Below are 13,115 nucleotides of genomic sequence, written 5' to 3' on the forward strand. Positions count from 1 at the left end.
CTGCATTCCCCTACCATGGTATTTATAAGCATCATGCCCAGGGGCAAGTTCCCAAAACTTAATTGAAGTGTCCCTCAATAACAAACACCTGCAGAACCAGAAAGTCCATATACCCTCACAGGAACTGAGAAGGACAGAGGGAGAAAGAGATGCAAGTATCTTAAAAAAGATCTCCAATTCTTGTTTAGAATATGATCCCCTTTCAAAAGCAATGCACTGCACTATAGGCATTTTTACTATAAACAGTCCCCTGCAGGCACCTACTTTTCCCCACTTGCATTAGTCAGCTGGCCTTTCTTTTATAAGTATATACTTTTGCCTTGTACAGACAATTTCTGGAAGGCTGAAAGACCAAATAGATCATAACCGAAGGCATGAGTTCAATGGAATGTAGTGGGTTTCTATTGCTTTTTCAACTTTTAAGCTTTTTTCCTTTTCATGGCATTTGTCTGACTTCCAAAGGGGAAGCTAAAGCCTTTGTAAAGAAACAATATATATGACAAATACCTAAAAATAAAACCACCGCACTATTAATATATTAAATGTCACTATGGATACACAGATACAATATATCTTAACAATACCACTAAACTAAACTCTTACAAAACAAAAATGGTAAGATGAAAAAGGAGTCTTAGATAACTGCCTGCTTGTTTCAAGTAATACTAGATTCAACAAATACCAATGTAACTAGAGAAACCAGCTAAGCTACTGAAACTGGAATAACAGTATATGATCTTCAAACTGCCCTTCAAAAGACATTTCCAAAGTACAGGGACCACTGTTAACGCTAGTAGCAATAATTACCATGTAATAATTTCCTAGTATGTGCTACACGCTATGCTACATGCTTCCACATAGAGTGGCCTCCTAACACTTACCCCTAAGCTTATGTTTGAAAATAAATAAGCGGTACTTGCATAAAAGCGGGCATGAGATACATCTGAAGGCACTGCCACGTTGTAAGGCCCCATGGCTCTATATAAACATCTGCTGTGCCGCACCAGCACCCCTTGAGGCCATATTGTATTTTCTGACCAACTAAGGGAGAAAGAAATGCAATGTTAGCATATTGGCAATTACAGATAAGATAGCATCTGGCAAGGCCAGCTGTATTTTTATGGAAGGAATTAAATAATCAAGGCTTCATCTGCCTGAATTCTGAAAATACAGTAATTCCATGGTCAAACTGGAGTAGTTTTAGAAAGGATTTGTTACTTTAACTTCATTGCTATATAGTAAACAGAGGTTGCAAAGAAATATAGTTAACTCAGTGTCAAAGGACTTAAGAGGCTTAGAAGAATGAGCAGACATAAATGTGTAAGCCAGAAAACAATGTGTAAGCAGGCTGACTGTCATCTCCATCCCAAGTGAGCAGAGTCTACTGGTGGAAATGCTAGAGGGAACAAACAAGAAGAGAAAGCTGATGGTAATAACAGTAGTGGAGAAATTAGCACATTGTCAATCTAGCATGACATTTACTGCAGAATTACATCCCAAAAAACTATATGAAATCAGTTTGCTTATCACACAATTCAAATACCTCACAACTGTAAGAAGGTATACAGTAGAACACAGCGATACATCTCACACACACACAGACTTTTCACTGCTTTCATGGATTATTTTTATAGAGGTTTCTCTGGGGGAAAAGAAGTTACAGAAGCAGCAGCTTCATTCTTTCCAGCATAATGGAGTTTGGGTGGGGACAGGGATCTTCAGGTTAAGCTTTTTAAAAAAAAAAAAAAAATCTAAGTTAATTCATCTCTTCCTGATTTTGGAAAGGTTAGTTTCCTAGGATAAGAACTGGGAGGCAGTTTAGATATGTTATTAAAAAAAAAAAAAAAATTCTAGCACCCTAAAGCTTTCCCAGTTCAGAAAATGTTCCACCGGCCTTGCTCACACTTACCAGCATTAAAGTGATGATACACCTCATGGCCATGTGCCATCAGTAGCCTGAAGATGTACAGTACTAGTACTGTGGATTGTATTTTCAATTTTTATTGAAATCTGTCCTTTGCCCACAGTCGGGTTTCTTTTCAGCCTGGCCCAATCTCTTTCAGTTCCTGGGCTTGAAGGCCTGTGCTAATCTGTATCAGACATCAAGGCAGATAATTGAAGGGAGAACTCTCAGGGGGAGAGGGAAAGGGAAGGTCACCTCAATCTGTCCCACTTAACTAGGGAAAAATTTCTAGATGAAATTTGTGAAATGTTCAAATTACAAAAGGGGGAAGATGAAGATGGTTTGGGTCTGAAAGAAAAGTATGATGAAGGACTCAGAAGTGACAGAATAAAACGGTCCTAATGTTAGCCATTTTGGATCATAGGAGCCATGTGGAGTAATGACTGATAAGGGGGACACAATGAGAAAAATTCTTCCAAAGAACTCAGTCAGGCACAGTTCTCACTTAAACACAGGAGAAGCAGGGAAATATTCAGTAGAGAGTTTAGAAAGAAAATAATAGTAAAAAAGTACAGGTAAGGAAAATTACTAGAACAAAACTGCATGTATTAGAAAGAAAAAATGAGAGAATCATATTCCAGCTAAGTGTGAGATGAATAGCTAGCAACTACTCAGCTGTGGCAATGAAGATGAGAAGACAAATCTTAAAGTCTTCTAAAAAGAAATAAAATATATGACTCTTTGAATTCGGGCAAAGGGGTAAGATTGAAAGAGAACGCCAAGTGCATTGCTTGGGAGACAAATTACACACACTAGAGTGACTGGGCAGCTGAAAGGTAGAACGCATTTAAGGAGCTGGGGTGGTGGTGGAAATGAGTTAATGTCCCTTGTATTCAGTTTAGCATGACGACAAGCATCCATGTAAGACAAAAACTAAAAATTAAATGTTCAAAGCCAAGAACAAGAATGACATACAAAGCAAATAAACATGATCAGCAGCATGTAGAAAGTGTTACATGGTTTTACCCTCTAGCTTACTCACATGTGCTGTGGAGCATTGCTGTAGGACCCATGTTCCAACTTCTGCCACTTGCCCAGGTGAGCAGCTGATTTATGTAGCAAATCACAGTATTTGGATGGCAACAGTTGCGTGGTGAGCATGACAAAAGCATTGATCCACACCATAATGAGGTGCTCACATGACCAGCGCATGTCATAGTACTGGGTACTCTGGAAGAGATCAGAAGAGAGAGAAATGATCCATGCACTGGTAAAAAGAGGCAGGGATGGGTTGGTGTACATATGCCCTGCAGACAAATGCCACACTGAGTCACACATGCACTGGTGGTCCTGCTGTCCGTGCAGAAAAGTTCAAGAGCAGAGTCCTCCACAAACCTTCAACCTGACTTTCTGGCTGTATGAGTTAGGGATGGGAGGGAGAGGCAATTATATTTTAAGTGTCTCCTTTCTAGAAGAACTGAGTGTTCTCTGAAGGACCATTCCAGCTGCAGAAGTACTTCTGAATGGGTGAAGAAAGGGCACTAAAATGTACCAAAAGATTTTGGGCCCAAGTGACATCCAGACCATTTTTCTTTTCTATTAAAGTAAACTGAAGTTTAGATAAGGGTTAGATTAAATTCAAGGAAACTCCTGATAACCATGTTAAGATCAACCACAGTAGGCTGAGTTTTACTGAAACCTTGGTCCTCTTAAGCTACTACAGACTGATTCTATTATAAGTACATTTTGATTCTCCCCAGAAACTAAAAATACTTTAAAAAAGAAAAAAAGAGGGAACCACCACGGGTGCATCACATATATGGAAATACCTATCCGCCAACCAGGAGCGGTATTAGTGCACTCCAGATGCAGCCGAACTCCACCATCCAGGCTGCCAAAGGGGAGACAGAGAAAAGGGGGATTAAACAAGAAATACCCAGTTTATGTAATTCACACACAAATCCAGGAAGCACATAAAAGTAAGATAACCACTTACCTTCACAAAACACAGGGGGAGAAATGCAACATAGTAGGCACTGAAGAGGGAGTTGAAGAGAACCTCCTTGATTCTGTGGTTGAAATCTGCTTTCAGACATTCTACTTCATTGCGAATGAGGTCTGGAGATAGGGGACAACTGTGGGTGGGGATGGGTGTGGCATTATTAAACTGTTCTTTTAGCGACTCCAGCAACAAGGAGAGAAAGTCTTTGGATTTGGCCAAGCCTCCCACAGTCGAGGCACTTTCCTCCACTGCCTCATGCTGAACCACATAGTTGTAGTCTGTGAGAAGAAGATGAGCTCTACTATCTTGATGAAAACAGCAAAGAGGAACATAAACACCAAACCTGTAAAACAAAGTGTGAAAATGAGACCACAGATACCACCTAAAATCACACCTTATAACTTACGTCAATATAACTTATAACTTAGGTCAATAAAATAGTCAGGACCCGCAGGAGTAAACATAACTCAAGAGGGACATTGCTGATAGTAAATTCATTATCTGGGGAGCTCTTCAATTTCTTTCCATAAAAGCAGTGCACATTCATTGTAGATTATTAAGAACCTACAGAAAAACCACAATGGCAAAACACACATCACTTAGCAATAATCATTTCTATAACTAGATGCACATATTTCCAATATAAAGTTTGTAAACTTTGTATTATAGTTACATATGCTTTTTTCCTTTTGTGTTTGGCTTCATACAGTACCATGTGTTTTGTATCCTGCTGTTTAAACTTTGTATGTGTGCATGTGTGTATATTGAGTATTTTCCCTGTGTAGTGAGTATTTTCTCAAGTCTAAATATTTTTCTATAGAAATTTTTAAAGATACAATAGTATTCTCATATAGAAATACCATAATTTACCCATTTCTCTCTTGTTGGAAACAGGCTGTTTCTTATTTTCCACTACTATAAATAACAATGTGTTAAGGATTTTCCCAACACGTGTGTACGTTTGGTCATTTTAGTACAGCTTGTTCTTTACTTCAAACGTCCCTTTCTTAGTAGGGGGCCCTCCTGCCTCCCTACTGTATCACTCATCCCACTCCCACAGGCGACCCTACTTCTCCTTTCCTGCTTATTTTTCTCCACAGATCTTACCATGTTTATTCGATTTTTAACTTTGGGGGTAGTTTTGTTTGTTTTCTTTCTTAGTCAATCTTCCCTTCACTACAATTTAAGCTCTATGAACCAGAGATTTCAACGTAATTAATTCACTGCTGTAACTCTGGTACCTCAGATAGTGGCTGTAACACTGTTTAAGTATGCAATAAACTTCTCATTAACAAAAAAAAATTCTGGAAGTACAAATGAATTTCTACAAGTAAAATTAATTGGTTAAAGAAGTGAACATTTTTGAGACTTTTGATAACTTCTTGTAGTATTCCAACTGTTGGTTCCTTAAAATTTGTTTAAATACTTCAAGTCCTCATTAAGTAATTTCCACATTGTGACCTAGGTATTATAAATTAAATGGTCATTTCATGCACATAAATTCAGATATGAAAAATAGCAAATAAAAAGATATTTAGGGCCAGGCACAGTCCCTCATGCCTATAATCCCAGCACTTTGGGAGGCCAAGGCGAGCGGGTCACCTGAGGTCAGGAGTTCAAGATCAGCCTGGTCAACATGGTAAAACTCTGTCTCTACTAATAATACAAAAATTAGCTGGGTGTGGTGGCGCGCACCTGCAATCCCAGCTACTCGGAGGCTGAGGCAGGAGAATCACTTGAACCCTGGAGGTGGAGGTTGCAGTGAGCCGAGATTGCACCATTGCACTCCACCCTGGGTAACAAGAGTGAAACTCCTTCTCAAAAAAAAAAAAAAAAAAAAAGATATTTAGTTATACATTTTATAACAAAATGAACAGATGACACTTATCCATAGTTTTCTACAGAGGGAGAACTGATGTTACTAATTAAGAACATTCTTAGCATTAGCTCTGGGATCTACTGTGAATGTGCCCTTGGGAGGACAAGAGTGGGTAGAAGTAGAAGTATTAATTCTAATTTTTTTTTTTTTTTTTTTTTTTGAGACAAGGTCTTACTCTGTCACCCAGACTGGAGTACAGTAGCGCGGCTCACTGAAGCCTCAACTTCTTGGGCTCAGGCAATTCTCCCGCCTCAGCCTCCCAAGTAGCTAAGACTACAGGCGCATGCCATTACACGCGGCTAATTATTTTATTTTTGGTAGAAACAGGGTCTCCCTATATTGCTCAGGCTGGTCTTGAACTCCTGATCTCAAGTGATCCTACCGCCTGGGCCTTGCAAAGTGGTGGGATTACAGGTGTAAGCCACCGCACCCAGCCAGAGAAGAAGTATTAGACAAAAATCTCTCACATGTGCATATTTGTGATGGCTAGAGCAGGTCATCAGAAGTTCAATGCTGCCAAAACACAAGCTGCATGTGTAGGTGTAGAGGTGGGGATAAGAGGCTGGAGTGTGTGGTAGATTGTAACGATGGCCCCAATTCTTTACCCTCCTTTGTAGTCTCACTGCCACATAACTGCATGGCCCTCATTCTATGGGTGAGGCGACCTGCCCTATCCCCATACTGGGCTCTACAATGGAGGGCTTTGTGAGGTAAAGAAAATAATTCATTAAAGGATTTTAAAGAGGGTTAGTAACATGATTAAATTTCCCATTGTGAAAATCATTCTAGCTACAATAAAAATGAAATGGAGGGGAACAAGAATGGATTATCAGAAGACCAGATGAAGGTTGATAATGCAATAGTAAAAACTATGGAGAGCATTGGACCAATTCAAGATACACTTAGGAACCACAACTGTTAGACTTTAGACTAATTCACCCTAATGAGAAGCTATTTGAGAACTGAGGGGTAAGAAAAAGAGGCAGAAAAGGGCCTCTTTCTTAGTTTAACCTATGAATAAACAGGAAATTAAATATGTTGCTATTGTCATAATCTAGTATTTTAAATTTCTCGCACTTTTGATTTTTAAATTGAAGTTTAGATAAAAGGTGGATTATACAACTTCTTAAAAGTAACGAAGGCAAATACAGGCATACCTCATTTTATTGCATTTCACTTCATTGTGCTTCCCAGATACTGTATTTATTACAAACTGAAGGTTTGTGGCAACCCTGCATCAAGCGTATCTGGGGGTGCCATTTTCCAAAGTGCTCACTTTGTGTCTCTGTCATATTTTGGTAATTCTCCCAATATTTCAAACTTTTTCATTACTATTACATCTGTTATGCGAAATGTGATCTTTGATATTACTACTGTAATTGTTTTGGGGCACTACAAACTGCACCATATGAGACAGCAAACTTAATGGATAAATGTTTGTTCTCATTGTTCCATCAATGAGACATTCCCCCATCTCTCTCCCTCACGTCAGACCTCCCTATTCCCTAAAACACAAGAATATTGAAATAAGGCTAACTAATAACCCTAAATGGCCTCCGAGTGTTCAAGTGAAAGGACATCACACATCTCTCACTTTAAATCAAAAGGTGGATATTAAGCTTAGTGAGAAAACATGTCAAAAGCCCAGACAAGCTGAAAGCTGGGCCTCTTGTATTAGCTAGCCGAATTGTAAATGCAAAGAAAAAGTTATTCAAGGAAATTAAAAGTGCTACTCCAGTGAACATACAAATGGTAACAAAGCCAAACAGCCTCACTGCTGATATGGAGAAAGTTTTGCTGATACGGTCTGGATCGACCAGCCACGACATTGCCCTAAACCAAAGCCTAATCCAGAGCAAAGCCCTAACTCTTTTTAAGTCTATGAACCTCCAGAGAGGTGAGAAAGCTACAGAAGAAACGTATGAAGGTTAACAGCGGTTAGTTCATGAGGTTTAAGGAAAGAAGCTGTCCCATAACATAAAAGCACAATGTGAAACAGCAAGTGTGAATGTACAAACTGTAGCAAGTTATCCAGAAGACCTAGCTAAGATCACTGATGAAGGTGACTAAACTAACAGACTTTTCAAGGGTGACAAAACAGCCTTATACTGTATTGGAAGAAGATGCCATCTAGACTTCCATACCTAGAGAGGAGAAGTCAATGCCTGGCTTCAAAGCTTCAAAGGATAAGCTGACTCTCTTGTTAGTGGCTAACGCAGCTGGTAACTTTAAGTGGAAGCCAATGCGTATTTACCATTCCAAAAATCCTACCATCCTTAAGAATTATGCAAAATCTACTCTGCCAATGCTCTAGAAATAGAACAACATATTTGGATGACAGTACATCTGTTTACAGCATGGTTTACTGAATAAGCTCACTGTTGAACCTACTGTTTAGAAAAAAGATTCCTTTAAAAATATTATGTACGGCTGGGCGCGGTGGCTCACGCCTGTAATCCCAGCACTTTGGGAGGCTGAGGCAGGCGGAGCACCTGAGGTCAGGAGTTCGAGACCAGCATGGCCAACATAGCGAAACCCCGACTCTACTAAAAATCCAAAGAAATTAGCCAGGCATGGTGGCATGCACCTGTAGTCCCAGCTACTTGGGAGGCTGAGGCAGGACAATCACTTGAACCTGGGAGGCAGAGGTTGCAGTGAGCTGAGATCACACCACTGCATTCCAGCCTGGGCAACAGAGCAAGACTCCATCTCAAAAAAAAAAAAAAAAAAAAAGTACTTACTGCTCATTGACAGTGTACCTAGTCACCAAAGGCTCTGATGGAGATTGTTGTTTTTATGCCTGTTAAGATAGCATCCATTCTGCAGCCATGAATCAAGAAGTAATTCTGATTTTCAAATCTTATTATTTAAGAAATACGTTTTGTAAGGCTATTTCTGCATTAAATAGAGATTCCTCCAATGGATCTGGGCAAAGTAAACTGAAAACCATCTGGAAACAATTCACCATGCTAAATGCCATTGAGAACATTTGTGATTTATGAGAGGAGGTCAAAATGTCAACACGAGCAAATGTGGAGGAAGTTGATTCCTACCCTCATGGATGACTTTGAGAGGTTCAAGACTTCACTGGAGAAAGCAACCGCAAATGTGGAAGAAAAAGCAACAGAACTAGAATTAGAAGTGGAGCCTGGACTAGGTGCAGTGGCTCATGCCTCTAATCCCAGCACTTTGGGAAGCCAAGGAGGCTGGATCACTTGAGCCTAGGAGTTCGACACCAGCCTAGGCAACATAGCAAAACCCCACCTCTACAAAAAAACAAAATACAAAAATTAGCCGGGTGTGGTGGCACACACCTGTAGTCCCAGCTACTTGAGAGGCTGAGGTGGGAGGATCACTTGAGCCCAGGAGACAGATGTTGCAGTGAGCCATGATTATACCACTGCACTCCAACCTGGGCGACAGTGAGACCCTGTCTCAAAAAAAAAAAAAAAAAAAAAGTGAAGCCTGAAGATGTGGCTGCACTCTCTCACAATCAAACTTAAACAGATAAGGAGCTGCTTCTTATGGATAAGAAAGTTGTTTCTTGACATAAAATCTATTTCTGGTAAAGATGCTGAGAACACTGTTGAAATGACAAAGAGTTTAGAATATTATATAAACTTAGTTGTTACAGCAGCAACAGGGTTTGAGAGAAATGACTTCAATGTTGAAAGAAGTTCCACTGTGGGTAAAATATTATCTATCAAACACATCACATGCTACAGAGATATGTTTCATGAAAGGAAGTGTCAACTGATGTGGCCAACTTCACTGTTGTCTTATTTTAAGAAAGTGACAAAGCCATCCCAACCTTCAGCAACCACCACCCTGATCAGTCAGCAGCCATCAACATTGAGGCAAGACTCTCCACCAGCAAGATTACAACTCACTGAAGGCTCAAATGCTCATCTGCATACTTTAGCAATCAAGTATTTTTTAATTAAGATATGTACTTTTAAAAGACATAATGCTATTATGTACTTAATAGAATACAGATAGTATAAGGCTGGGCATGATGGCTCCCCTCTGTAACCCCAGCACTTTGGGAGGCCAAGGCAAGAGGATCACTTGAGCCCAGGAGTTCAAGACCAGCCTGGGCAACAAAACGAGACCCGATCTCTACAAAAAAATTTAAAAATTAGCCAGGCATGGTGGCACACGGCTACAGTCCCAGTCCCCTAGGATTGCTTGAGCAATCCTAGGAGGGTAAGGCTGCAGTGAGCTGTGATTGCACCACTGCACTCCAGCCTGGGCAACACAGCAAGACCTTGTCTCAAAAAATAAAATAAAATAAAATAAAATAGACTACAGTATAGTGTACACATAACTTTCATATGCACTAGGAAATCAAAAAATTGACATGACTCGTTTATTGTGATATTCGCTTTATTGCAGCAGTCTGGAACAGAACTTACAACATCTCTGAGGTATGCCTGTATGTTTAAAACTAAAATGTATTTAAATTACATAATTATTTCATTGTTTTAAGGGGTGTGGAGAGCCTCTAAGAGTAAGTAAGTTTCTTTATATACTTAAATTGAAACAGAAAAGTTTGCTAGCCATCCTGATAATAGTAATCCTCTTAAACTTGGCCAAAATATTCTTCAATATACCCATAATTAGCCGTTCAAATCAGATACAGTTAATCTTCTGATTCAACCAGTAAGGAGAATGACTAAAAATTTATTTTCAACTCAAATGGCTGAAATATTAATCTATAAATATAGAAACAATTCATGTAAAATATATTCCTCATATGAAATCAGAGTCATGAAAAATGTTCGTAACAGATAATTCATTTTGTAGAAAACAAGGGTAATATTAATGAATTCAGTTGATGAGTGACTTAAATAACTGTTTAAACAATGTAATCAGACCTACTATAGTATAACCAATAGAAAGACTGTTCCTGTCATCCTTATTAGCACAATCTCTAATTATGACTTGATTTTATACTTTGTAATTACCCACATAAATTCACGCTAACACTTCAGCACCATAAATAATATAAAGCAGTAATTCTCAAACTTGAGCATGCATCAGAATCACCTTGAGGGCTTGTTAAAACACAACTTGCTAGGTCCTACTTTCCAGTTTCTATTTCAGTAGGTTTGGGGTAGATTCTGAGAATTTCTAACAAATTTATAGGTGATGCTGATGCTGCTGTTCTAGAAACTACATTTTGAGAACTACTGATACAGTAATGATTAAGACAAAGACTCTGGAATCAAAAAAACCTTACTCCTCAGCCTGGGCAACATGGTAAAATCCTGTCTCTACAAAACAAAACAAAACAAAACAAAACAAAACAAAAATTAGCGGGGCATGGTGGTGTGCACATGTAGTCCCAACTACTTGGGAGGCTGAGGTGGGAGAATTGCTTGAGCCTGAGAGGTCAAGGCTGCAGTGAGCTGAGATCGCTCTACTGCACTCCCGCCTGGATGACAGAGCAAAACCCTGTCTCAAAAAAAAAAGCAACCGTCTCTGGACAGTGGTGGGGTTTGATGGGAAAGTGGCATGACAGAATCTTGTGGAGTATGCGTAACGCTCTGAAGTCTTGACAGGGGATTAAGTCACACAGGTATGTCCACATTTAACAAAACTCCATATACACAAGATTTGGGAATTTTATTTTATTTTATTTTATTTATTTATTTATTTGAGACAGAGTCTTGCTCGTCGCCCAGTCTGGAGTGCCATGGCGCGATCCTGGCTCTGGCTCATTGCAACCTCCATCTCCTGGGTTCAAGTGATTCTTCTGCCTCAGCCTCCCGAGTAACTGGGATTACAGACACGTGCCACCACGCCCTGCTAATTTTTTTATTTTTAGTAGAGACAGGGTTTCGCCATGTTGGCGAGGCTGGTCTCGAACTCCTAACCTCAGGTGATCTGCCCACCTCGGCCTCCCAAAGTGCTAGGATTACAGGCTTGAGCCACCGCGCCCGGCGGGAATTTTATTTATATGAATTTAACCTCAAAAGAAAAGAAAGCTGTCAACAAATATCGAGCTCTAGTTAATGATACACACATGCTGAAGTATTGAGGAGGAAGCAAACTGAGGTCTGAAATTTAACTTTGAAATGCATCAAAAGTAAGATGGACTAATGGATAGAGGGATGGAGAGATGGACAGATAAGTATTACACAATTATAGTAAAACATTAATAGGCAGAATCATCTGGGTAAGGATTACACTGGTGATAGCTGTAAAATTCTTTCAACCTTATTGAATGTTTAAAAGGTTTTGTAATAAAATGTTAGTTACAATCATAATAATATATATACATGTCTACAGCACTTGAATATGGCATAGAGTAGACCCTCTTACCTGCAGGAAGACATTCCAACACCCCAGTGGATGCCTAAAACCATGGATAGTACCAAACCCTACATACACTATGTTTTTTCCTATACTATATACACATACATACAATAAAGTTTTAACTTATAAATTAGGTACATTAAGAGATTAATAATAAAATAGAACAATTATAACAATATACTGTTTACAATTTCATGGATAGAAGATTCATTCTTACAGTAAATCTTAGCAACCTCAGCATGATTTTTCGTCTTTCCTTACTAAGTCAAGAACTTTCCCTTTTCACTTAAAGGAAGCACTTTACAGCTTTCCTTTGGCATACCTGAATTGTGAGCATAACTACACTTTGGAGCCATATTAAGTAAAATAAAGGTCACGTGAACACAAGCCCTGTGACACCATGCCAGTCCATCTAATAACCAAGTCCGCTACTAAGCAACTAATTGACAGGTAGCATGCACGGCACAGACATGGTGGACAAAGAGATGATTCACATCCTGGTGGGACAAAATGGGATGGCGAGAAATTTCACCATACTACTCAGAACAGCACACAATTTAAAACATAATTTGTCACATATTTCTGGAATTTTCTATTTAATGTTTCTGGACCTTGGTTGATCGCAGGTAACCGAAACTTCAGAAATCAAAACCATGGATAAGGGAGGACTACTTATTGTACTTCTGTTACAGGAAACAGAAGATCAAAGTAATATGACCAACCAAGGGTAAGACTGGTTTTCGAACCAGTGCATTCATCTAAAATTAACTACCGTTTACCCAAATATAGATAGCAAGAGGGGCCTTTACTTGGTGAAGAGAGATAATTAAAATATTCTCCACTGGCAACACACCCTACATTCCAGGTTTCCCAGGACAGTCCTGGTTTATGCTTGTTGTCCCAACTGTACTCCAGTTTAGAAAACAAATTATATGTTCACCATGCTCATGGATTTCCCAGTTTTCTAAATGCTTCATTTATATTTGAAGAATTTCATTTTTCACTCTTAA

General features: G+C 39.2%; 1 protein-coding gene across 4 annotated transcripts in view; it reads right to left on the reverse strand.

The window, feature by feature from the left end:
- TMEM39A (transmembrane protein 39A) overlaps positions 1–13,115 on the reverse strand; it is a 36,869-nt gene that overhangs the window by 3,063 nt on the left and 20,691 nt on the right. For all 4 annotated transcript variants that reach the window (XM_063602902.1, XM_034957154.3, XM_034957152.3 and 1 more), the window contains 3 exons: positions 3,900–4,248; positions 2,946–3,133; positions 921–1,041 (listed from right to left, as the gene is read on the reverse strand). In XM_063602902.1, the coding sequence (XP_063458972.1) occupies positions 921–1,041; positions 2,946–3,133; positions 3,900–4,248 (658 nt within the window). The remainder of the gene's footprint in view (positions 1–920; positions 1,042–2,945; positions 3,134–3,899; positions 4,249–13,115) is intronic.

Source organism: Pan paniscus, chromosome 2 (genome assembly GCF_029289425.2).
Source record: "Pan paniscus chromosome 2, NHGRI_mPanPan1-v2.0_pri, whole genome shotgun sequence".
Classification (NCBI taxonomy): Eukaryota; Metazoa; Chordata; class Mammalia; order Primates; family Hominidae; genus Pan; species Pan paniscus.